Here is a 27035-nt window from a genome sequence, read left to right as displayed (position 1 = left end):
ATCAGATTCAGAGGGGGGTTCTCAGGACTTACTAAGGATGTAACCGCTATCTTGATTGATCAGCAGTTCCCGTACTCAAATCTCGGTGGATTTTTTAATGACGCAGTCCTAGTATTTGGGTGTCTGTGTAAGTGCCTTGTTTTGATCGTAATTCATTCTGTGTAGTTCCGAGAGGCAATGTTCAACAACCATCAACATGTTAGGCTGATGCAGTCTGGTGTGTCGTTGATGTCCTTGGCAACAATCTTCGATAGTATGCACCGTTTGACCAATGTAAGTCATGCCACGTTCACAGGCAATCTGGTAGACTCCGGATTTCCATAGTCCTAGATTGTCCTTGACATTACCAAGCAGTGCCTGTGTCTTAGTTGGTGTGCGGAAGACAGTTTCCACTTGATGTTTTTGAAGAATTCGACCTATCTTTCCCAATAAAGCGTCACCGAACAGAATGAATGCTGTGCCCTCATCCTGCTGAGGTTCCTCTTCTATTTACTCCAGTTGTACAGTCAGTGTGAGACAGAGCTCTCCAAATTTGTGTCTTTGTGTAGCCATTTTCTGAAAAATCGATCTCAGATGTACAAGTTCTTGGTTAAGGCTCTCATTGTCAGACAGGGTACGAGCCCTGTGAACCGATGTTTTGAGGATGCCGTTCCTCTGCTGGATGGTGGCAGCTGTTTGTATGTAAATAAACGTTGGTGTGCATCTTCTTACAGTACACACTCTGGCCCAATGTGCCATCTGCTCTTCTTTTAACCAGAGCATACAGAAAATGGAGCACTCCATCCACTTTGACTTCCATGGGAAACTTGATGTTCTTGTGTATGGAACTGAAATGTATGAGGAAACCATTCAACTTGTCTCTACCATGTGGCCATATGACATATGTCATCACCATAGTGGAAGAAACAGGTAGGTTTCCACTGTGGTGAATCCAGGGCTTCCTCCTCAAAATGTTCCATGAACAAGTGGCAATGACTGGTGAAAGTGGACTCTCCATGGATACTCCTCCTGACTGCTTCTAATATCCACCATTGAAGAGAAAATATGTTGACATCAGGTCATGCCTAAAAAGGTTGCTCGTCTCTGCGTCAAACTTCTGACCAATAAGTTCCAAGGATTCCTGTATAGGCACCCTTGTGAACAGAGAGACAACATGGGAACTCACAAGGATGTTTGAATCACGAAGTCTGAAGTTGTTAAGATGCCCGACAAAATCCACTGAGTCGTGAATACGAAGTGGACTTTTTCCGACATAAGGACTAAGCATATCCACAGGTATTTTGCAAGTGAGTACATCGGAGCACCAGTTTTGCTAACAGTTAGGCGTAAAGGCACTCCCTCTTTGTGTACCTTCGGGAGTCCGTAAAGTCTCGGCAAACACATGCTCTCTGTCATAGCTTCTTCAAAACATTGCCTGGTAAGCTGGATTCTTTGAGAAGAGCTGTGGTCTTCCACTCCACTCTCTTGGTAGGATCAGTGTTGACCTTCTGATATGCACTGACTTCTAGCAAACCACGCATTTCCTCGATGTAATCCTGATGAGATAAGATCACAGTTGTGTTGCCTTTGTCGGCTGGTAAGACTACAATATCTTTGTCTTCTCGTAGCTCCTTTATGGCCACCCTCTCCCTGCTAGAGATGTTCGGTTTCACAGGTTTAGTTTGCATGAGAGGTTGACAGGTTTCACGACATACTTCTCCAGCTGATTCAGGTGGAAGTCATGCAGTTGCCTGGTCCACTGCACTGATGATATCCATGATAGGTGCTACTTTAGGAGTTGGTGTGAAGTTGAGTCCTCTCTTAAGAACTGAGAGCGCGTCATCATCCAGTTGCCTGGCTTTGAGATTACTGATAGTCTTGCAGAGAGCCTCAAGAGGTTGTCATTCTTATAAATGCTCAAATTTTGAGGTTTGTTGCCCAGTGGCCTTTCTTTGTGCAGAGTCCCCTGTGGCCCATCTGACACCATCAATCCATTCCCATGTCCAGGAGATGAGCTGGTTGGCCAGCTGTAGATGTAGTTTGAGAAGTTATCTGTTAGTCGAGTCGAGACACCAGCAAGTGAAACTTATTCTTTCACAAGCCACGGCAAGGCTGGCACATTTCCTGATTCTACTGGCTGTGTCAATGTGAGGCTCCACCTTTGCGAATTTTGCCACCACACACTCTTCACGGCATCTTATGAGGAATGCAAATGCACTCAGTAAACAGCTTCTCTGGTGCCGCAGCTTGTCAAGTCTTTTCATGCTGCGATACATCTCCCCCCTCTAAAGGTATGTAATGTGATTCTTCAATTTCTCCCGGCATACTTCATGATGAAAGAATTCTTGGGTGAACAGCAAGGTGTTAAGTGTCCAATGGGCACAATATTTCGGCAAGTGACCATGTTGCCATCATCAGGTGCAATGTCGAACTGACTGCCGAGTTGCCGGCATCGGCCTTTTATCTCCTCCCTCTCTCCAGGTTTTCCGAAAATGGTCTGCACCCATGTGCGGAGCACCCAACACCCAATCCGTTCTTGGTCCCCACTCAGGGGCGCATGCTGGCAGTGTGTTCTTAGTATTTCTGCCTGTACTCTAAGTCAGCTCGTGTTGGGCTGTCTTCTTTTTCCTTTTAATCAGATTCAAAGCAGGTTCCCAGGTCTAAGAATGTAACTGCTATCTTGGGTGATCAGTGGTTTGTGTACTTAAATCTCGATGGATTCTTTAATGACACAGTCCCAGTATTTGGACATCTGTGTAAGAAATATCATTCTGTGTAATTCCGAGAGGCAATGTTCAGCAATGGATGACTTGTTAGGCTGCTGCAGTCTGGTGTGCCATTGATGTTCTTGACAATGATCTTCGATAGTATGCGCACTGTTTGATCTTTGTAAGTCGTGCCACATTCGCAGGTGATCTGGTAGATTTTGGATTTCCGTAGTCCTCGATCGTCCTTGGGCAGAACACAGTCTCCACTTGATGTTTTTGAAGAATTCGACCTATCTTTCCCACTAAAGCGCCACAGAACGGAATAAATGCCGTTCCCCATTCTGCTGATGTTCCTCTTCTGTTTCCTCTGGTTGTACAGTCAGTGTGGGTCATAGAGCTCTCCAACTTTGCTTCTCTGTGTAGCCGTTTTCTGGGAAACCGACATCAGGTGTTCAAGTTCTTGGTTAAGGTTATCATTGTCAGATAGGTTACGGGCCCCATGGCTAGACTGTGGGTGCATAGTGTATAAATCATTGTCACTTGTGTACCTGAAGACCATTCACATTATCCACCATGATGGGATCAGTCTGCCCATGGATACTCACAGGACCAGCCCATACTTAGTCTGCGCTGAGGTCGGGGCACCACTGATCACCATCTGGTGGGAACTCCTCATGGTGTGTCAAGCCTATAAGATGCTCACTGCTCCCAGTTGACGAGCATACTGTACTGTTGCTTGTCCAGCTGTCAAACACATTTTCTCAACTCATGCTTGAGGAGTCACCTGAAGCATGTCACCTCTATAGCAATATGTTTAAATTGTTGTTATATAGTTTGCAATTATAATATTGCAGTATTGGAACAGTGTGTTAGATAATAAACATTTTGTCCTATGTGCACACCACTACTAATGGTCTCACGGGCTGTCACTTGGTAGCTACTGGTGAGCCGCAGCATTAGTTCTCTTTGCACTGCTCATTGTAACTTGTCTGATGTGTGCTAAAGTTAGCTGAATTACCAGTTGGATTGTTTGGTGTGGTGCATAAATAACTATATTCAGTCACTTGTGAAGACAGTATTAACTTTGTATCCTTCTACAACATGCATTATTCTCGTACTCTTGCTGTGCTGGTATTACTGTTGTACATCTGCTGTGATTGTATTTCCATGGAACGGTTTGAGAATGGACACAAGTCCAAAACCAGTCACCATCAATAAATAAAGGAGACTTCCTACTGCAACTTACAACTGTATTCCAACCATTTCTTTCACTAACACATCAAGTGAACATTCTACAGATTTCTTCCCTTAGATAATCCACAGCTAAACGAGTAGCTTCCATGAGTAATATCCATACAGAAATATGGTTCTCACTGTGTGTGTTTTATGAGAGAGAAAAGCTCCATCCACTGTAAAATAATAAAGAAATTTGTAGTCTTCTTCTAGAAAAAGTTGCAAGTTCCAGAAGCAGTAGTGCGCCTCCAAACAATGATTTATCAACAATACACTTTACCACTACTAGTCATTTCCTTTCCTATTCCACTCACAAATAGAGTGAGGGAAAAATGACTATCTACATGCCTCTTTACGAGCCCTAATTTCTCTTATCTTCATGGTCCGTACACAAAATGTACATTGGCAGCAGTAGAATCATCCTGCAGTCAGCTTCAAATGCAGGTTCTCTAAATTTTCTCAAGAGCGTTCCACAGAAAGAATGTTGCCTTCCATCCAGGGATTTCTGTTTTAGTTCCCAAAACATCTCCATCATACTTGTGTATTGTTTGAACCTACCAGTAGTAAATCTAGCAGCCTGCCTTTAACCCGACCTGGTGCGGATCGCAAACACTCAAGCGGTACTCAAGAATGGGTCATACTAGTGTCCTATATGTGGTCTCCTTTACTGAGAAACCACACTTTCCCAAAGTTCTCCGAGTACACTGAGGTCAACGCTTCACCTTTCCTATTACAGTCCTTTCATGCTCGTTCCATTTCATATCGCTTTGCAACATTAAGCCTAGATATTTAATAAGTGTGACTGTGTCAAGCAGCATACTACTAATTCTGTATTCGAACATTATGTATTTGCTTTTCCTACTCATCTGCATTAACTTACAATTTTCTACATTTAGAGCTAGCTGTCATTCATCACACCACCTAGAAATTTTTTCTAAATCATTTTGTTTCCTCTTACAATCACTCAACGATGTCACCTTCCCATACCTCACACTATCTCTGGTAATGTACACTAAAGTGACAAAAGTCGTGAGGTACATCCCAGTATCGTGCCCAACCTCCTTTTGCTAGCCGTAGTGCAGAAACTCGACATGGCATGGACTCCACAAGCTATTGGATATTCCCTGCAGAAATATTGAGCCATGCTCCCTCTGTGGTGGATCATAATTGCTAAAATGTTGCTGGTGCTGGATTCTGCACGTGAACTGACCACTCAATTATGTCCCATAAATGTCAGGGCTATCTGGTGGGTCAAATCATTCGCTTGAACTGTCGAGAATGTTCTTCAAGCCAGTCACGAACTATTGTGGACCTGTGACATGGCGCATTGTCATCCATAAAAATTCCATCCTTGTTTGGTTGGAAATGGTCTCCAAGTAGCTGAACATAACAATATCCAACCAATAATCAGTGCAGTTGGACCAGAGGACCCAGTCCATTCCATGTAAACACAGCCCACACCATTATGGAGCCACTACCAGCTTGCACAGTGCCTTGCTGACAACTTGGGTACCTCACTTTGTGGGGTCTGCACCACATTCAAACCCTACCATTATCTCTCACCAACTGAAATTGGGACTTACCTGAGCAGTCCATGGTCTTCCAGCCATCTGGGGTCCAACCGATATGGTCATGAGCGCAGGAGAGGCGCTGCAGACAATGTCATTCTGTTAGCAAAGGCACTTGCGTCCATCATCTGCTGCCATAGCCCATTAATGCCAAAATTTTTCCACAAGTTTGTCGTACATTCCACATTGATTTCTGCTGTTATATCGTGCAGTGTTGCTTGTCTGTTAACACTGACAAATCTATGTAGATGCTGCAGCTGCTCTTGGTCATTAAGTGAAGGCTGTTGGCCACTGTGTTGTCCTTGGTGAGAGGTAATGCCTGAAGTTTGGTATTCACGGCACACTGTTGACACTGTGAATCTCAGAATATTGAATTCTCAAATGACTTCTGAAATGGAATTTCCCATGCATCTAGCTCCAACTACCATTCCGTGTTCAAAGTCTGTTAATTAATGGTGTGCAGCCATAATCACATCAGAAACCTTCCACAAGTGTCACTTGAGTACAAATGACAGCTCCGCCAATGCACTGCCCTTTTACACCTTATTTACGGGATACAGCAACCAACTGTATTATGTGCATATCGCTATCCCATGACTATGGTCACCTCAGTGTACCATATGCTTGTATCTTCATTAAAAGTCTACCATGTGGTACTGTGTCAAATGATTTTAGGAAATCTAAGAATATGGAATCTGCCTGTTGCCCTTAATCCATTGTTCGCAGGGTATAACGTGAGAAGTGGGTAACTTGAGTTTCGTGTAAGTGTTGCAATCTGAAACTATGCTGATTTGTGGACAGAAGCTTTTCTGTCACAAGGAAATTTATTATATTGGAACTGAGAATATGTTCAAGAATTCTTCAGCAGACTGGTGTTGACGATACTGATCTGTAATTTTGTGGGTCTGTTGTTTTACCATTCTTATATACAGGAGTTATCTGTGCTTTTTCCAGTCACTTGGAACTTTGCACTGGGCAAGAGATTTGTGATAAATGCAAGTTAAGGAAGGGGCCAGTGCCACAGAGGACTTTTTGTAAAACTGAATTGAAATTCTGTCTGGACCTGGCAACTTAATTGTTTTCAACTCTTCAGTTATTTCTCTATGCCAAGGATATTTCTGTCCCCTCCATATGGGAGTCTGTGTGACAGTTAAACAACAGTATGTTTGTACAGTTATCCTGGGTGAACAGTTTCTTATATGTGAAATTTAAAACTTTGGCTTTCATTTTGCTGTCTTCTACTGCCACACCAGACTGGCCAGTTAGTCACTGACCAACTTAGTGACTTAATGAAGGACCAGAATTTTCCCAGGTTTTGATATACAGTCCATGAATTGCTAAATGTCTCAGAGCTTAATATTTTGCATTTCAGCTAGCTTTCGGTTCCGAGAATAATTTGAGCACAAGAAATTTCCTGGAGGGCCGTACATTTGGGAACTTTATTACAAATACTTTGACAATTTACTAATAAAATTTTGTAGTCGAAGTATCTTTACTCTGAATGGGGTCTGATTTTGATACCTGTATGTCGTGTACAAGTGTTCATCAGAGTACCTCAAACTAACACCCAGCCTAAAAATCCCCATGTGCATTCCACACGTACTCTTCTATCTGAGTATCTGCTTCCTGTGTGTAGTGCCCCCTGATCTATCAAGGGGAGTCGTACGATAACCAACTCAATAATGCAGGTCCAGAAATCTGCAGTCAAGACTGTCACAGAGTCGATAGAGCCTTTGGTTTAGAGCCTCAACTCAGCTCCAAACCAAAGGATCCTGATCAACTATGGGAACAATGCTGCAAATTGCAAGCTCTGCTTGCATGCTTCATGCAGGGTCAGCAGTCTTTTCCTCCAGCTGCCTGTTTAAACTGAGGATGATCTAAGAACCCAAGAAACTGGTTCTTTGGTGCCGATGTGAGCCACAATTTGCAGAGGATTACACCATGCATGCTCGATAGCCATAGGCAAGGCCGCCTCCGCATCTCGGATGAGGGCCCCCCCCCCCTCCTCCCCCCAGCAGACATTCTAAGTGTACAGTGATTTTCTTACCAGCCCTGAACACTATTTCCCTTACAAGCTTGATAACTGGCCTAACATAACTAGGAAAACCCTGTCCCCATGTGTCTTCTCAGACTCTGCTGAAGGAACAGCCACCTGTGCACACACAGGGCGAACAGGAGAGGTGAGACAGCCCGTCTCCCCATTGGCCCTCCGTCTCGGGCAACATAAACGCATACCACTTGCCACACAACCTGCTGTGAGAGCAGATCCACTGCATTGGGTGCAGTAGGAGGGGCCTCAGAAGCAAGACCCGTAGACGAAACAAGGGACACCTGATGCACCAGATTCCTCGCCACTGCTACATCCCAAGGCAGCAGCCTGAATATAACTGACTGTAGCCAAAAGCGCATTCAGCTCTTTGCAAATTGCGGTCAGCTCTCCTGCGTTCACACAAAGCTTGCACACATCGTACCCATCCTAGCATGGCTAACTGAAGAAGTAAACTATATAAACACGGACGGAAACGAAGATATGCAGCTTGTTACACTCCTGATGTGTCACCAATGGTACACTGATGTTTTAGTGATCCATATAGCTAGCTTTTCAGAAGAAATGACTACAGTACTACAGACTCCCAGACTCAACACTTATGGTTACAAAACCTGAGATTAAACCTCTTAAACAGAAAACACGCACAAAATGTAATAAATATGCTACTAAGAAAATACAGAAAAAGCTAAATACATAACTTGGTGCTATGCAGGTGTGTAACAGGTGACAGCTGGAGTCTGACTTTCTATCAGTGTTGTGGCTATACTCCCCAATGTTAATAGATAAAAATTATCCGTCAATGGCAATCAAGGCTACTGATTGTAATTATAAAATTTTGATCTAGGTTTAGCTGGAGCTTTAACTCAAGCTGTTTATTCCAGATTTATTGAGATGATGACAGTAAATATTCAGGAACCTGAAGACAATCAGATGTCATGAGCGAAGAGCTAGTTCCTGAAAAGATTTGGTGCCTAGAGCACTGTGACAACTTACTTAGAGAAAACACACCACAGTTAATTGTAGTACCAAAGTTTGTTTTATGGAAGCAGACAACACAGCAAACATATCCCAGTTTTTTTTATGGAAGCAAGCAACACAACAAACATACTCCACACCTTTGAAAACAATAATTTTAAACTGTTATGATACTGGTGTGTGTAAATATGTCATTGCGTGTACACCACTACATGAGTCAGTCATATTGTTTTACTTTATGGCTACACCTGAATTGATTCTGTGCATATCTGAATAAATTTATATTTATTTTCAAGTTTTAAAATCATTATTGAAACATTGTACTTATTTGATGGAATAATTTGTATTTTCAGATTGACTATAGAATAAAGGCGTTCTTAGCACGCAAACGGGCTGAACTTGATGTACAGAATGTTGAAGAATATTGTCTTCATATTGGAATGAATCCAAATGTGTGTGCACGTGTTGATGCAACAGTTCATCAACACAGAAAGCGAAAGAAGAGAAAATTTGAGTGTAAGTATATACAGTGTGTCTTTATTAGAATCCTACTCCTATATTCCACTTCTGAGTAAATTTACAGTCAGATTGTTCAGAAACAGGCTCAAATAGAGGAGTTGATGGTATTACGATGTAGATGTTGGAACAGAGTAATAATATTTCTTAGTTTTTAAGACTCATAGTTTAAAAAATGTGTTTGTCAACATATTAGTTGCATACATAATAATGAGAACTTCTTAGCCGTTTGGTCAGGACTTTGTATCCTTTGAATTATGTAGACTATATTGTTCCACATATTGCCCAAGGAGAAGTTAAGCTTGTCTCACCATGTTGTATGCAGCTGTATAAATTCATCAGAAGTTCGATATTTCCACATGTAAACCCATGTCATTTTGAAGCCATGAACCGTTTAAGTCCTAAAATTACAGTAACTGTTACTTCTCAAGATATCGATGGTTTTCGATGTTATCGGTCAGCATTCCGTGGACTCAGTCGCAGAGGATGGTGAATTGTTTGCTTGTTCAATGGATTATAATTGCGGTCTCTCACTGTAATGTCGAACAAGTTAGTTTACATTCATAATGCCCGTTAACAGTGAAAAATATGACAAATTGCTGACCATTTTTATGATAGTCTTTTACATTAGTCTTTTTCTACCTTTAATTGCTTTTTACGCGTAGTGGTCACACTTACCTATAGTCCCACACACACACAACACACACACATTTTTAAAAATTCTGTTAGGTAGAGGTTGAAATTAATTTGGTTGTGTATTAAATTTTTACTTATAATACAGTTCAAATCACAGTAAATGATAATTATTGCAAGCAGTTTCAATTATCTTGTCATTAGACAATTGTTATTTTAAGAAAAACTGCACTTCATGTCTCCAGAAAGCTGTGTCAGCTGCTCTAGCCTCCTGACATCACTCAGAGTAAATCTGTAGAGCAGTGGACGCAACATCGTCAAGACATGAATTAATATTTCTCTCATGACAATTGTTCAAAATTAGTTTTGATATATACTATTCCCCTAATAAATTTGAACGTATAATACAGTGTACTGTAGACAAATGAGCCTGACTGTTGTCCGCAGCAATGCAGTTCGGCAATGTGGACATTGTTCGCCTGCTCTCTACCAAAGGACCTGAGGACGGCCCAAGAACCCAAGTGGCAGGCACTCGGTGCCCTCGCCTCGATAGCTGCTGGCAAGTTCTCCTCCATGTCATGAACGAGAACCCCACTCCCCAACATATTGAGTGTACACTGGCATTCTTTCCCACCCTGCCTGCTATTTCCCTGTGCCCTCTGCACTTTTCTGACTGGGCACGAAAATTGGCCACTGGCTCAACAGGAGAGCTATCCCGTGCTGGCTCAGAAGTATTATTAATAGTGGGTAGCACCTCATGCCTTTTGCTAAGGTGAAAGGAGCCAGCCATGCAGCCTGTTCCCTCTTTCACTTTCCGTCCAGTGACACGTGAACCCATCACTGTCCACTACTTACTCTTGAGCGAAGATACACTGGTCAGATGTTGCATACCTGAAGATGCAGTGACAAACAGGTCACCAGGGAATTTCAATGGCACCAAAGGTATTGCATTCTCAACACGTGTGCGCTGATGCTGTTGTAACTTTGTGCAATTACCAGGCGCCTGTAGACCATGGCCAATGCAGATTCTAGCTGTTTATGGACAGCAGTCAGTTCTCACAACCACCACAGTTCCTATCCATATTGTATGTGTAAAAAAAACTGAATAAGATCTAAAAAAATAGAAACAAAACTTCACGAGTAACTGAAAAAGTACAAACAGCCCTGTGAAAATAGAAAATTACCTGACTATTGTGCTACTGAGGTAGGTATGATTGCAAAATATAAATGATGAGAATAAACAAACACTAAAATCTGCTCTGCAGAGTTCTCAGCATAGGCCAAGATCGCAAGAGCCACAAGCTTATTGTGAGCAGTCACCTTAATCACTTTGGCTATCTGTGCATGCCTCCGGGCTGATAGAAATTTACATGTCTCATACTGTCTATATGTGATTCTTACATAAGAAGAGTGTATGTTTCTCTTGTCAGTTTGCCTTGCTTTGTCAGGTTTGAATCCTGGTCCAGCACAAATTTTTGTGTGTCTTTAGTAAACCATACAACTGAAGTAATGTCATATTCACAGTTTACAAATATATTTAATAATTTACTACAACTGTAGACTGACAGTAGTATCAGTAATGTTATTGCTCATCCATATTTTGTTCATGTATCTGGAAAAAAAAAACATTTATGCCTTCATGCATGTCCTTTGGACATGAATGCATGTCTGAAGGACATTTGCAGCCAACTATACAGACACTGTGCTAACTGTTTTTTCATTCCAAAGCAAGGCAAACTGACAAGAAAAACACTGTTTATAACATTTATTAGGTTCGAGTCTTCCCTCCTCAGCATTAAAGATAACATAAAATTTGTTCTTTCTTTTGCACCAAAGAGAGGGAGGAAATCATTTTCATAGTCAAATAATTGCTGTTCTGTGCATGATTGTAATTTCAGTGTAGTTAAGAACAGCAGTTTTATGCTTCATTCGGAAAACAAATCAGTCTAAAGCTGTGACTTACAGTTGTATGTCAGCTCCATACAAGTGATTATAAAATGTTCATTTATTCATATTATAGTAATACTCTGTAATTTGTGTGCAAAATTGAATCCACAATGTAAAACTAACTTAAAGAAAAAGTGTCACATGTTTATAGCAAAAGTATATCGAAAGAGAGGAACTTGTAGTCTGTTGTTTTCAAAATAATATTTTCAGGTAGAAGTTTCAATGTATTGCTCATAGCTAGGTCAGATGTGAAAGCATAAAGTTCAAAAAAGGCTACAGTTTTTACTTCATGAATTTTCAGAATATGATGTTTCATCAATATGTGGAACTCAAGTTTCCTCCATGGCAAACTCTGATGTTTTTAAGGGTTAACATTTTTTCAGCACTCTAAAATGCTTTGGTTCCATAAGTGGTGACATTTTCAGTTTGATGGTATATGACATTCCCCACTGCTCAAACGGTGTCTGGAAGAAATACAGCTCACAAGAAAATAAATTGTTGATGTGTTGTAAATAATGGAAGGAATAAAGTCAATGTATAGGTGAAGTGTTGAGTGGTCGATAGGCACATAAACAAGATTGAAATCATCACTAAGCTTTTTAATGATGTTTTTACTTGAAGCAAACAGTCTAACAAAACGCACACAAGCTCATGCACATGAACATGCATTGTTTAGCTTTCTGCTTGTACAGAGCTAACCAGTACAAAATATACAAGTCATACTCATATACTTGCATGGCTACAGTGTTCTGGCTAACCACATTATGGATTGGGGGTGGGGTGGGGGGGGGGGTGGGAGGGGTTTGGAGGGAAGAGTGGCTCACATCTGACATTTTGGAGGGAGAGGTAACAAGTGCACAGGGTAGTGATGTGCCACTGGTGACCTAATTCTGGTGCAAGTAGGGAGAGATGAAAGTGATGCACACATGGAAGAGTGAACTAGGAGGAGGAAATAGAACAGAAGAAGAGGGAGAAAGTGGGGAGAAGGGTTTGAGTGTAGGATGCCTGAAGCGGGGATCTTGAGAACTGGGATGTGTGATGAAGGAAGCTGGGATAATTTTAATGCCCCTCTTTGTTTTGCCATCTGCCTCCTTAAAATTCAATTTTCCATTTTGACTTAATTAACATTAACAATTGTGAGTATAACCTGTATTTTCATAAAAAAAGAAAGATTGGCCTTCAGTTTTGAAGATTATAACAACAGATCTAATTTTGTGCTTAGTTTTATGTATGTAATCGATTTTCGAATTTATTTTGACTATTCCTAGTTAGTATTCTTTTTTATAGGGCAAAATCAGTGATTATTTCGTAACTTAAATTCTATTGTTGACATATAAACAAATACAAGTTCTGTAATAATTGTAAACATTTGGAAGACAAAGTACTAGTAATCTTAAAGTGTCTATTTAGCTCTATTCAAAAACATGTTAGCAAAACCAGCCGTTCATTAATTCCAAAGTAACTAACAGTTTTGTCAAAAGTATTTTTTGCATAACGAAATGTGTTAATTTTATGACTTAAACAAATAATTCAGCTTAAACCTAGTAGGAGAAGAAACTGCTAAAAAGAACCAATTTTTTGATGTATTCACTTAATTTAATGAGTTAAGTTTTAATTGTAATTTCTGTAAATTTAACTTCAAACGATGTGTAGTTTCAGCACCTATTATTGTGATGGTATATGAGGGACCAATTTTTGGTCACAAGACAGTCGGTCCGCACCCGAGTGTCAGACAAGTAACCTGTGCCAGTTAGAACAACAACAATGTTTCATATTAACTGTGGAATAAGTGTTAAACAATTAGGCTGTGTGTAAAAACAGTGACAGTGTCTGTTCTATATGTACCTGTGTATTATTCAAGAACTGTGAACGTTGTGGTTAGGCTTATACTGCTCATAGGTGTTCAACAGGAAACTGTTGTAGCAGTATCTGGAGTTTCGTCTGCAAACAATTAATTAGGCTTATGGAAAGTTTAAACAGTAGTGCACTGGCCATACATCTACAACTGTGTATTATTAGGGGGTTGTGAACAGTGAAATAAAAGTACTGAAAAATGTAACTGTGCATCTGTCAGCTAGATCATTTATAGTAGTCATTGTCTGAATCCACAACCCATTTTTCAGCCAGTGTAGCAACGCAATACGTTGACATCGAGGACAATCACCAAACAAATGAAATAATATAAAGCAGGTGGAACTGCCACAGATGGTGACAGATGTAGGGGACAAGGGCTTGTGTAGATTGAAACCAAAATACATTAAGTGTATTCACAATTGAGATAGTGGACAAACATACCTGTAGAATGGAATGATGACAACGAAAATTTGTGCCAGGCAGGGACTCAAACCTGGATTTCCCACTTATCGCGAGTGGTCGCCTTACCATTTGTCTATTTGTGCACGACTCATAGCCATACCCAAACTTCCATGTGTCATCAACCATGCTTCTACAGCCTACTCGTACATTCATTATGTATATTCCTGTACAGGTGAGTAATTTTATTTGAAAGTTAGTTGCCCGGTGTCGGCAGATAAATATGATATTGCTGTGTCTGTGTTGTTCTGAATTACAATGCAAAGTCCCTTTGGACATGCATGCATGGCCAAAGGAACAGGCACTGTGGTGACTAAAGCTGTTATGAAGTACAGTGTATGTATTCGCAGTCATGAATATGGATAATTTTGTGTCATAATTCAGAATAATATGGGTGCTGCAATACTGTATCAGGCCAAAATTGTGGGATTGGAGGCTGTGTTGTAAGGACAATTTTCATATGTTTACAGTTGAGTCGGCGTAAGTTGATCCCTGACAGTTACAGTTATCTCAACCAACAATGTAATGCGATTTTGTAAACATCTCTATGTCAGTGTTGTCACAGCTTTGTAGATGGCAACTGTTTTTACCTGCAGCCATTAGCATTTCGCAGTTGGAAGTTGGCAACAGTGCTGCGAGATGCCAGGGGTCTTCTTAAGTTACCTCAAGTATAGTTCAGAGAAGTTGGTATTGTGTGGGGGGAGGGGGGATTGTGGGGATCCAGGTGAAAGGGGCTGTGAAGCAGCCATTGAAGTTGAGCTTATTGTGATCAGCAGTGTATTCACCATTGGTTTGTCTACTCTACTCTTGTCTGCAGTTTGGTGGTAGTCACTTGTTGTGGTAGTCACTTGTTGTGGTAGTCATTTGTTGTGGTAGTCATTTGTTGTGGTAGTCAGTGGTTGAGGTTCATGCCATTGTAATAGTCTTTGCTGAAGTTACAGTAGAACAGATATTTGATATTCCTAATTTCACAGATGGCCTTAGCTCTGTTAGGATTGGATATGCCTGTGGCAGGACAGGATTCTCAAAAGGCTTTACCTCTGATAGGACGGGATATACCTGTGACATGACTGGAATAGGATGTGCTTGGTGGATGCATAAGACAGGTTTTGCATCTGAATCTTCCACAGGGGTATGACCCGTGTGGTAATTACCCAAGTGAGATAGAAATGCAGGAAATATTTAAGGGTCTAATTAAATTAACCAAATGAAATTTCTGAAAAATTACATAGGAAGGAGAAGGGCAGAAGAAAGAGAAGCATGGAAATACCAAGATATGAATTACTACACAATTATGCTGATTTTTGCAGTGACTGGTGATTCAGAGATAGTTGAAACAGTGCAGATATTTTGTAATACACAATTTTATTTTGGGGTCCATTTCTTAAACTGGGTTTTTCCAGTGTTTAGTTCCAAACTTTACACAATAATGTACATTAAAGTCATTAAATGTGACTCTATTCAAGTGACACACAGATTACTGAATATGATTTACAAAGATGTCCATGATCCTTTGGCAAATTCAGATAGTGTTGGTCTTACAGCACCATTCTTTAAAAATGCAACTGTCGTAAGTGAAAATATACATGACAAATACAGAAAGAAAGTTTTGGAACTACAGTTTGTTTCAAATTTGTCCTTTTTATAATCCATCACATCTGCACGTGTAGCTGAGTTTCTAACACATGCCTGTTTGTTGATGGTGATCTGTCTGTCAGATGGGGATTTTAAGGTCAGCAGTCACTTGATGCTCTTCAAGAGGAGTAAGCCATGTGCTGGCACTAGATTTCACCCTACCAGGCCAGGGAAAGCCAAAGGCAAACCTCTTCCACTAGGACATTGCGAAGGACGGTGATGCAGGACTGTTGCACTTGCTTCCCTGCATTCATTTTTTGAGTATGGGACCACTTTAGCTTTGATACTCCATCATTCATCTTACCAGGTTGTTTCTTTTCCTAAAATGGCTTTGGTACACCTTCAGTCACAAATTATTGTTATTTTTATGTGACTGGGCTGTTTTCTTTGGATGATAAAGGGTACACAGTTTTCTGATATTATTTCATTAGCTATGTTTATCATTTCTCTGGACTCTGCTGAATTCCTCCTCTACCTCCTCCTCATCAAAGTCATTACCATCATCAGAGATCTTGGAATATGCCATTATTCATATTTTTTCATCTCTTGCCAATGTTTTTGAGAACCTGGATGTTCCAAATATTTTGATGTTTTCTGTATTGTAATCAGTAATAATTCACTAGTGTCAGGTCATTAAATTGTCGAGGTGTTGTTTCAGATCTTGAAAATCAAGAAAGTTTATGGATGAGTCATATCTTTTTTTGTGATATACACAGATCAGTGTCTTTCATCAATTGTACGACAGTGTGCATCACAATTGCTCATTCAACTCCAGGAGGGTAGGACTCCTCTCTCTGATACTGTGATTATTCATTCAACTACCATAATACATGCACATCTTACTCCCAGTTACACATCTTTTGCCAAGATCCAGACTTGATGTTAGTTGTCTGCATTTGTCATTCTGTCTTTAGTTACCACCAAATGGATTTGTTTCTTTCTCTTGTAGACTGCTTGGATAGGCATTAATTGCTTGTCTACTTGTGCTCAACTCTATAAGTGGAAATTATTTTCATACTGTTGAGAAACGATGAGTTGTTGTGAATGTTGTGAAGTAGCTCAGTTTGTTAATGCTTAAGCCATTCATTTTCACAAATTATTGACTTAAGGATTTATTAAAATATGGACATTCTGTACATCTGTCAGTTGATCTTTGGTTTAGTTTCAAACATATTCATAAAGCCTTAATGCTTGTGGGAGGATTTGGGTCTTGGCACTACACTAATTTATTGTTTACACTTGTTTTCTCAGTTGCACCACAGCCTGAAGAAAAAGAGGAAGGTACACAATTGATGCCTAAGGATGCATCCCAAGAGAAACTTCATCTGTCTGTTGCTCATCCCATCCTGGAAGAGCGAATTGCTAATGCTGAGGTACACTTAAAATTGGGGAAACCAGTTCCTAAAGATATTTATAGCCGTCTTAAAAGAATTGAAGATAGAATTCTGCAGCTTGAGGGAATTTCTCCAGAATACACCTATGTAAGTTCACTTATTGTACAACTCTTGTGTATGTTGTGTGCTACTGTTCTGTTGAATCATTCTTAGTAATGATGTTTGTTGGCAGGATGCAACATTTAATTTACATCTTCCAAGGCCTCTGCCCAAGATAAAAAGGGTATGTATCCTGCAGCATTATTCCATGATTTACCTTTTTCAGAGTGAAGTCTGTGTTTATTTTGTTGCACTACATCAGTCATGTTCTATAAAAACTGCAGTGAGTGATCTTGGGGATGTGGAGAGAAGTCAAGGATGTATTTTTATTTAAGTGCAATACAAATGACTTCACATTATGAAATTTTATTGTATAGCAGTGTTATAAATAATTACAAAAAATTAAACATTAATTTTAAGAATTTATGTGAAGATACTCTTCACACACACACACACACACACACACACACACACACACACACACAATGCTCTTACCTTCAATGCAGAATGAGAATACGAAAATAGTGAAATGATGTCTATTGAAATCAAAAATATAATTTAAGGTAAGAAGCAAGAAGAACAGTGATACAGGAATTGGTTGCAGGAGTGGTGGGAAAGGGGGAGGAAGTTGCTATTCTCACCTGTTCAAGTTGGGGTATCTAATGGTTGGGAGGTAAGGGAGGGGGAAAGTCAAGGTGGCATAGGCTGTGGAGGTCACCTCACAGAATCTCTACAATGAAACTTCCTTTGTGGAACTTGTTTACAAACAAGTTGGTCAGTCAGCAAGTCTTTACTGTTGCCTAACCTCCACATTTGTGTAAACAAGCTGGTCAGTGAGTATTCACTTTTGCATAATCTCCACATTCACTTCCAAAGCCTGAGAAGGAGTAGCTCTGTCTGTGCTTGATGTATGCAGAATGGCAGGAAGTAACAGGTTCACATTCTTGCAGTAAGGAAAGACAACACATTCTTGTATGTATGCATACATAAGCTGTATAACTTTGTGTGTTGCTGTGGACAAGAACAATGTGCACTGAGGCCCTGCATGTACCAGATATTGTATGACAATAGTACGTATTGACTCTTGACTTGTGTTTAGCAGTGAGGTAACTGATTGTATATTTCCTACTCGACTTAATAAATTTTGTTGATACTGACAACAGTTACATCTAGCACTGAACTTTGCTACAGGCCCTACCTGTTACCAGTGTAATGTTTCAGAACTCCACAGTGCACAACACCCTGCTGAAGTCTACATTACCTGCAATCTCTACCTGAGATGTAAGGCTTAGCAACGTATTACAAGTCGGTTGCCAGCATTCGTGAGATTTCCATAGAAGTGAATTCATTTTGCTGACCTCCACCTACATAAGGAAAAATGGCTGCCATGGTACAATAAGTTAGAGCTCACAAAAAAGACCAATGCTAGAAAAATAGTCTGAAAGTGTTTGTATGAACCATTTGCCAAACACTTTCCTGTGAATTGCAGAGAAATCATGTACTTGTAGATGTAGAACTGACTTCCTATTCCGAATATCATTAGTGGACACACTTTCCCCAGAGGCAAGAATTTCAGCACATCGTTTTCTAGATTACTTGAAAGTGAAATGGCTCCTCCACTGGTAAGTGTGACTAACACACTCTCCGCTACACACTGCTTTGGATTTTATGCAGTTAAAAGAGAGCTTACAATACTCATTACAAGCCAGTACCTGAGTATGAATTCTGTTATCTGTTATAACTTTCTTGCACACTATGTGGTTATTTAGTGAATAAGGTAGCGAGGAACAGATATTGTTAATGAACAGAGAATTCAGATATTAATTTATTCTAGATCTAGTATCCAATAGTACAAAAACACATAACTTTCTTGCTGTAGTTGCAGCACCAGTTGCCAACAGTAGCTTTAAATATTGAAACATATGCAGATACAAAAGATTTATAAATCTGTCGCTCTTTAATACAGTGTCTATTTAGAAGTGTTGAGCCCTGGTCACTATGAAAGTCTCTAAATGTTACTCAACTGGCAAACACAAAATTGGGTTAGTGCATGAATGTTCAAACTTAAGTACACCTGCCACTAGAGCACCAGAGAGGGGGAATACTTGCATCTTGTTGGCAGTGGAGTAATCATTCGTGACAGCTCCCTCGTGTTTCAGTGGCGGCTGTAGGAAACACAGTGGCGTAACTGATGACATGCAGTTGAAAGTGTGGCCGACTGGATAGTGGCCAATACTGCACCCTTGCCCACCCAATTTGGAAGGCACTGGGGGGGGGGGGGGGGGGCTATACTGTGGATAGTGATGAAGCTGGCTGTTTGGATGGGGACAGAGCAGACCAACCTGCGTCCCGACATTGTGTCTTGTTGCGAGCGCCAGGGAAACTGCCCCAGATCAGCTGCAGGACACTTCTGAAGGCACAGGTAGGAGCATGGAGGATGCTGCAGAGGGTGCTGGTGACTAGCCAAGAGTGACGGCATTGATGTTTGCGGGAGAGGTGACCTGCGGCGTTGGTGGCAGTGGTGTTGCAGGTGGGCAGGTGGAGACTTACATTGGTGAGATGGCCGCAGGTGGAAACACCCACTCGGTAAGCTGCTTGTGCAGTGAAGAAATCTAAAACAGAATGAGATTTTCACTCTGCAGTGGAGTGTGCACTGATATGAAACTTCCTGGGAGATTAAAACTATGCGCCGGACCAAGACTCGAACTCGGGACCTTTGCCTTTTGTGGGCAAGTGCTCTAATTCAGGAAAGGCAAAGGCTAAAGTACCAAGTTCATGTCTCAGTTGTGCACACAGTTTTAATTTGCCAGGAAGTTTCAAATCTAAAACAGTTTGGTCTAAGCAGGATCACAAAATTCACAGAGCTGTAGCTGATTTTGGTGGTGCTGATGCATGTCTGCACTGCTGCGAATAGTATACTGCACTCTGCCAGCTGATATGAGAACAAAGCTGGATTTTTATAAGTGTGGCTTATTGTACACTTGATATTGAACTCTGATGTTTGGATGAAACTTCATGGTGAAGTCTGAAGCAAATGCAGCAAGGCCCAATGGTGTCTCTCATGCAAACGTTCTGCTGGCAAAATGTCAGGAGCAGACAAAGTTTGATATGAACTCTGACACATCATTAAGACATATTTATGTGAATGTGAAACTTGAAGTGTCAGATTTGAGCATTCAAACAAAACGTTCGGCCTTGCCATTCGACTGTAGCAAGAACGGTGCTGTCCTGACATGTGGTATTCTATTGTGTTTGCAAAATTGTGCAAATTCCTTGGAAGAAAAAGGAAGTCCATTGTCAGAAACAATTGGTTGTGGCAACTCTTCAAGGGAAAATACAGAAGCGAGTGCCTTGATAGTACTAATGGCATTTTTTGAATGCATTGGGATAACAAAAGTGTATTTGCTGGAGTCATTGATGATAATCAACCAACCTGATTGCCAAAAGGGGCCAGCAAAGTCTATATGGAAGCCTTGCCATGGAGTATCAGAATGTGGCCAGGAGAGAAATTTCTGGCGTGGAGCGGCCTGATTGTCTGCCCAAGTGCAACATTGTGCCATCACACGTTTAATTTACTTTTCTAAATGAGCCATGTACAATGTTGGTGCACCAACTGCTTAGTTTGAACTGTTCCCCAATAACCTCTATGTAAAAGACTTAACACCTGCTGTTGCAGCAAAGTGGGAGTCAACACTCTTGTCTATTAGGTGTATGAAGCAAAATCTTATTATCATTCAGAAGAGATAAACTGTTGCAGTGCACAAAGTATCTTTGCACTAAGGGATTAGGAATACATTTCTGAGAGTGTGGGAAACCTTTGCAGATGTAACTTTTTAGCAATTGTAGTGATGAGTCATGCTTTGTGACTTGTGCAATCTAAACAAGAAGCTTCTGATGCATCGAATGCTAAAGCTGTGCTGAGAGGTACATGAGATGATGTGTCGGTGTTTGCATGTTGTGCCGTTGGGCAATACAAAATTTCATTCAGGTAATTTGACAATATTGGTGACCAGTGTTGAAGATTGTGCGCCATATGGTTGAGAACTTGTTTCGATGAATGAAACAGTGCAGTCAAAGGCTTATAGTCTGTGATCAGGAAAAGTTTTTTGCCGTACAGGTGATGATGAAATTTGGTGACACCAAATACCATAGCCAGGGTTTCCTTCTCCAGCTGACTTGAAGTAATCTGAGCACTGTTCAAAGTTTTGGAAGCAAATGAAATGGGGCGTTCTGTGTTGCCAGTTGTGTGAGATAAAACTGCCCCAATGCCTTGGGACGAGGCATTGACTGCAAGCACAGGTGGTTTAATCAGATCGTAGTGCACAAGGCAAGTTGACAAAGCAATGCATTTTTCAGTCTTTGAAAAGCTAGTTCACAGTCTTTTGTCCAGTGGAATGGAACATTTTGACATCTGAGGCGCATTAGGAATGAACTTCATGTAGTAAGTCAGTTTTTGAGAAACAGCTTTCATTTCACATATATTCTTAGGAGATGGCAACTGTTGAATTGCTTGCAAATGTTTGTTGAAGGACAAGCACCACTGGCGTTGATGCTATGTCCTGAGTATTCAATCATCATGTTGAAAAAAGGACAAATTTTTAAGGTGTTGCTCTTGTGTTTGTCTGGAAACAATTGTGTTGCAAGATAATTAAAACAATAAAGGCACCATGGACATTGGTTCCGCAGAAAAGTTTTGAAACAGTGCCGCCATGGAAGTGCGCAGAAAAGTTTTGAAACAGTGCCGCCATGGAAGTGCTCCTGGAAGGTAGGAGTTGATATTCAAACAAGCTGACATGAGTATTCACAACAAAAATTTTCTTTGTCTCTTCATCCAATGTTAGTTGAAGATAGGCTTCTGCGAGATCAATTTTTGAGAAGAACTGTCCTATTGCTAGGTGATCCAAAATTTCCTCTATACATGGGAGCAGATAAGAATCAATAACTGTCTGTGAATTTACTGGCATTTTAAGTCCACTCAAAGACAAATATTCCTGTATATATGGTTCTCGGGCGAGACATCGGATGTCATAGTGCAAACTCCACAATATTTCGTCAGTGCAACTGGCCGACATCTTCAGGTGCGACGAACACACTGCTTAGGCAGGACCAGGGCCCCCTATTTATGCCAGTTTTAGGCAGGAAGTGCGCATGCGTGGAGGCACCAAATTCGATGGCCAATAGCGACGATATCAGCTGGTAGCTGGAAGGACAGTAACGCCACCTACAGGATGAAGAACCAAATACTTCGGCGCACGCGCGGAGGCTGCCGCCGCTGCTCTGCGCTGCCATCGGCCGCCCCAGCGACCTCTGTCGGAAGCCGCAAGCGCGGAGGCTGCCGCTGTTACTCTGCGCTGCTATCGGCCGCCCCAGCAACCTCTGACGGAAGCCGCAAGCAAAACTGCATGTCCACGTAGGCGCCTTGATTATTCTCCTGTTGTCAACAGAATATTTATGTTGCTGGCGAATCGTCATCAGTCTCATGACCAATAGTATTCCTCTCTGCTCGAAGCGACTTCAATATGGCCAGTGCTGGATCCCAAGCTGTACTAAGCTGAAAGCCCGTGTCTCTGTTTACAAGATTCGTCGAGCTACATATTTCGACTGCTTCCTTAATAACACTGTCCCAGTATGAACTCGTCGATGCGAGAATTTTTGTATGTTGATAATTCATAGAATGGCCTGTACTGAGACAATGCTCGGCCACTGCAGACTTTCCTGGTTGCTCCAGACGAGTGTAGCGTCAGTGTTCAGTGCATCTCTCTTCTAAAGTGCGGCAAATTTGTCCGATGTACGACATGCCGCAGCTACAAGGAATCTCGTAACCACCGGGTCTTCTTAGGCCAAGGCTGTCCTTAGATGAGCCCAAGAGAGCTCTGAGTTTTGCCGCCGGACGAAAAACACATTTAGCTTTATGCTTCTTCAATAATCTTCCTATTTTTGAAGAGACACCGCCGATGTATGGCAAGATGACCATTCCCCTTTGTTCTTCGCCTTCTTCCACTTCCTCGCGTTGGGTAACCTGCTTTGGTTGTAAGGCACGGTGAATCTCCCGTTCGGAATATCCATTTTGTTGGAAAATGGTACGCAGATGGAGTAGCTCATTGGATAAGCTGTCTGAGTGTGATATGGCTCGTGCTCTGTGGACCAACGTCCTCAGTACGCCACTTCGTTGCGAAGGATGGTGACAGCTGGTGGCCTGTAAGTATAAGTCCGTATGCGTTGGTTTACGGTACACTGCGTGACCCAATGTGCCATCTTCTTTTCTCCGTACCAACACGTCCAGGAATGGAAGTTCACCGTTTTTCTCCATCTCGATCGTGAACTTGATGTTGGGATGAAGCGAGTTAAGATGCTCAAAAAAAACATTCAGTGATGCAATGCCATGAGGCCAGATAACAAAGGTGTCGTCCACATATCGCCAAAAACGCGTAGGTTTCAAATCCGACGTATGGAGTGCTCTCTCCTCGAAGTCTTCCATGAAAAGATTAGCCACAATGGGTGACAGGGGACTACTGCCGATGGCAGCGCAGAGCAGCGGTGGCAGCCTCTGCGCGTGCGCCGAAGTATTTGGTTCTTCATCCTGTAGGTGGCGTTACTGTCCTTCCAGCTACCAGCTGATATCGTCACTATTGGCCATCGAATTTGGCGCCTCCATGTATGCGCACTTCCTGCCTAAAACTGGCATAAATAGGGGGCCCTGGTCCTGCCTTAGCAGTGTGTTCGTCGCACCTGAAGATGTCGGCCAGTTGCGCTGACGAAATATTGTGGAGTTTGCACTATGACATCCGACGTCTCGCCCGAGAACCATATATACAACATGTCCGTTGGGAAAGCCTCAAGCAACACACAAATATTCCTATTTGGCTTTTGATTGATGACTAATGGTGATGACAACTGACTTGCCGAACTAGGTTTTAAAACACCAACAGATTCCAATCTGAATTTCTGTAGCCACATTTTCATGTAATGCATGCGACACAGGGCGTGCCGTGGTAAAATTTTGGTTGCACATTAGCCTTCAGCATAATGTGAGCAAGAAAATCTTCTGCACATCCTAAATTACTTTCGAACAAATGTTAATACTTGTGACAGAGTTGTTGAATTGCGGCATGGGAAACTTTAGTGTCAAAATATTTGGGTTCCTGTGTGACCAAACTAGAGAGATACAGACTGCCTGGATGTGGGCTGGGTTCTCTGTCGAAGATTGAGGTTGTGGGCAGCAACAGAGGCAGGTCCTGGTGAAGATACAGCAACCATTTATTAGTCCTTTACTAATTCATACAGTTCAGACACTCTTCTGATTGTGCTCCATTCTCTGGTGTGGTCTAGAGTTCCCTCATATTATTCCGACATCATAGCTGCAGACGTAAACGTATGGCGGGCGGCGTGCATGCGCTGCTTGGGAGACAGAGTGCCGCATTAGCATCTCCAGTATCCTAGGCAAGCTGAGGTGGCAATATGCAGCTGGTCTGCGGTCGTGGGTGGCCACCAGGTCTTCTCTGATGCAGGAGGTCACATTGTTCCAATAGGACAACAACGGCGTTGCCAGGAGTAGAAGTCTGGACTGATGATGAGAAGCAGGGGTGAGTGGATGGCACAGTGTTGACTGCCCAGGCTGGGCAGACAGGCAGAGCTCCCTCCTTCATGGACCGGTGGTGGCAGAGTTTGCAGCGAGGATTCCCAGCTGACTCACAGCAAGTGCCAGGTGTGGCCCCTCTATGCCCAAATGTGATGTACTCAGATGGGCCAGCATTTAAATGCTGGTTCACGGTGCTGATTTCACCGAAGAACTGCGTTTGTGGGCCACAGCGAACCATCTGGAACAGGACAGTGACTGGGTTCTTTCATAATCGTCAATGATGTGGAAGTCAGGTGAGCCGGAGTGGCTTCTTGAAGGCTGGCCCAGGGCTCTGACACCCAGTATGGTGTCATGGATGTCTTGCTGATGCTGAGGGACACTAAGCAAGAAGGAGCGACGGCCGGCTGCAGCCGATGTCTGTGGTTTGTGGTCTGATTTCGGCACTTGTAGTTTGACGACACAGGAGCCAATTGTGCAGTTCAGTGACCAGCATCTGCTGTCTGGCTGTGGCTTCGTTGCAATTCTGGGCTCTGACTTCTGCTCCAAGTTCCCCTATAGTTTTTTCCTGTTTCAATATTTCCTTAGTCTTGTTTTTGTATTTTGCTGTGAAGTGGCATGTTCCAAGCACTGAAATGTTGTCGCTGTTGTAGGCAGTAACATGCAGACTTCATGTTTGCAAAGGTGGTTGGACAATTTTTTCATCTAGGTTAAGTAAAATCCCAGAATCTGTAATATCTAGCTGAAAAACCATTGGCTAGTTACAAATTTGCAAGGTAATCTGCAGTTTGCTGTGTGTTTTCTGAATACAGTTGCCCATTCTGTGTTTGTGAAAACCTGTGCTCTGTGTCCGCCTACACAGTAGAGCATTTCTGTAAATTTCTAGGAGAGCCTTTTTGAAGTGTGTGGTATTCGCATTAAACTTGTACATTTTCTGCATCTTCACTTGTTTGGTTTTTGAGCAGAATCTGAACCTAAAACGACATTGATTTCTATTCATTCCTGCTTTGCATTATCCCTATGTGAAACAGAGGAGGGCTTTCTAGACTTTTGTGGGCAGACCAGTTTTGTGTGCAATGACAAAAATTGCATTCAGATTTACTGAAGAAGCAATCTTCTGATCATGGGTGATATAGCATTTCACCCATGAGTTCGCTTTGTGCGGAGCTAGAGTAGTGTAATTAGTGTCGCACCAGTATAGCAAACGCAGTATCTAGTGTATCGAGCCTTGTTTACACAGTGTTGACTTGCAAGTGCTGGGGCCGGGACTGTGGGTGGGTCGCGGATTCTTTGTCTCAAGTGAAGTGATAATAGTTGGACAGAAATCTTGCTTGGCTAAATCTTGAACTTTTCATGCATCGATAACTTCAGCACTTCACTGAGTCTAAGGTTGTGATGCTTTAGAATTTTGGCCTTCAATTTCTGATCTGATAGATTCTGCATAATAGCATCATGAAACATTTCGTCGTGATAAGTTACACCACAACACAATTGAATGTACAGTCTCTAGTCAAGCCCTGCAATTCCGCAATCCATTCTTCATAGGCTTAATCACTATGATGTTGCGTGCAGAATAGAGATGGGTTGAACTCGTTCATTCCTGTGAACTACTTCATTCATTTCACTCTTTGCCGTGAAGCGTTCAAATGAAGTAGTTCATTCACGAAGTACGGAAGCCTGGCGAAGTTGCCCAGTTCGCCGCTCAGCCGCGGCTACGCTCGCTTCTCCTCGCTCGTACAATAACGCTTCGTAATATTTCATAATTTTACCAGCAGATGGCCGAACTATGCAGTAATGTGCACGCAATGTTTTACGCTCTTACAGCATCTGAGTTAAATAGAGCATGGTCGAAGGGGACAAAGGAAAGATAAACAGAGAAGCCTGTCACATATAAAGAAGGTATTACATTTAATCTTGCTCGACATTTTCTCATAAAGCGCCCAAAAAAGTCTTTATTTGCCAAATGAACTATTGTTTGTTGTATTCATGGACTGAAAACTAGGGATACCAGCGAAATGCAGTCCAATTTTATGTTCCTTTTAAAATTTAATCCAAAATAGAATGAGTATGTTTACCACTGTCACAAAGTCTATATACCTACGTTAAGTAATTATTCAGAAGTTTTCCTGTAGATTTTATTTTTGTTGAGAATAATAACCCTCCAGATTTAAAACATAAACTATCACATGTAGTCATAGGTACGATTTCAGGTAAAATCCCTCTTTCAGTGTTATTAACAGACTTTTTATTTTCATGTTGGCTGTGCGTGCTCAAAATGCCAGCCTCTTCATTTGTATCTTTAATATTCATTTGTCTGCAAGCGCTGCCAACGGTAGGCTACCCGTAGACGCGAAGTATAACTGCACAAATAGTCACGGGTAATGATGTCAGCACTGCAAGAAGCAACTGACGCTGCTTTCCCCTCGCCCCCTCACCTTCCCAACCCAACCCATCGTAAACCTATTGTTC

At 41.8% G+C, this 27035-nt stretch overlaps 1 protein-coding gene across 4 annotated transcripts in view; it reads left to right on the top strand.

Annotated features, from left to right (window-relative positions):
- Positions 1-27035, top strand: part of LOC124555380 (molybdopterin synthase catalytic subunit-like) — a 101945-nt gene that overhangs the window by 64302 nt on the left and 10608 nt on the right. For all 4 annotated transcript variants that reach the window (XM_047129275.1, XM_047129274.1, XM_047129276.1 and 1 more), the window contains 3 exons: positions 8867-9029; positions 16809-17038; positions 17124-17174. In XM_047129275.1, coding sequence (XP_046985231.1) covers positions 8867-9029; positions 16809-17038; positions 17124-17174 — 444 coding nt within the window. The remainder of the gene's footprint in view (positions 1-8866; positions 9030-16808; positions 17039-17123; positions 17175-27035) is intronic.

The sequence above is a fragment of the Schistocerca americana genome, chromosome X (assembly GCF_021461395.2).
Source record: "Schistocerca americana isolate TAMUIC-IGC-003095 chromosome X, iqSchAmer2.1, whole genome shotgun sequence".
NCBI classification, from domain to species: Eukaryota; Metazoa; Arthropoda; class Insecta; order Orthoptera; family Acrididae; genus Schistocerca; species Schistocerca americana.
Note: the sequence above shows the minus strand (reverse complement) of the source record. Positions and strands in the feature narration are given on the sequence as shown.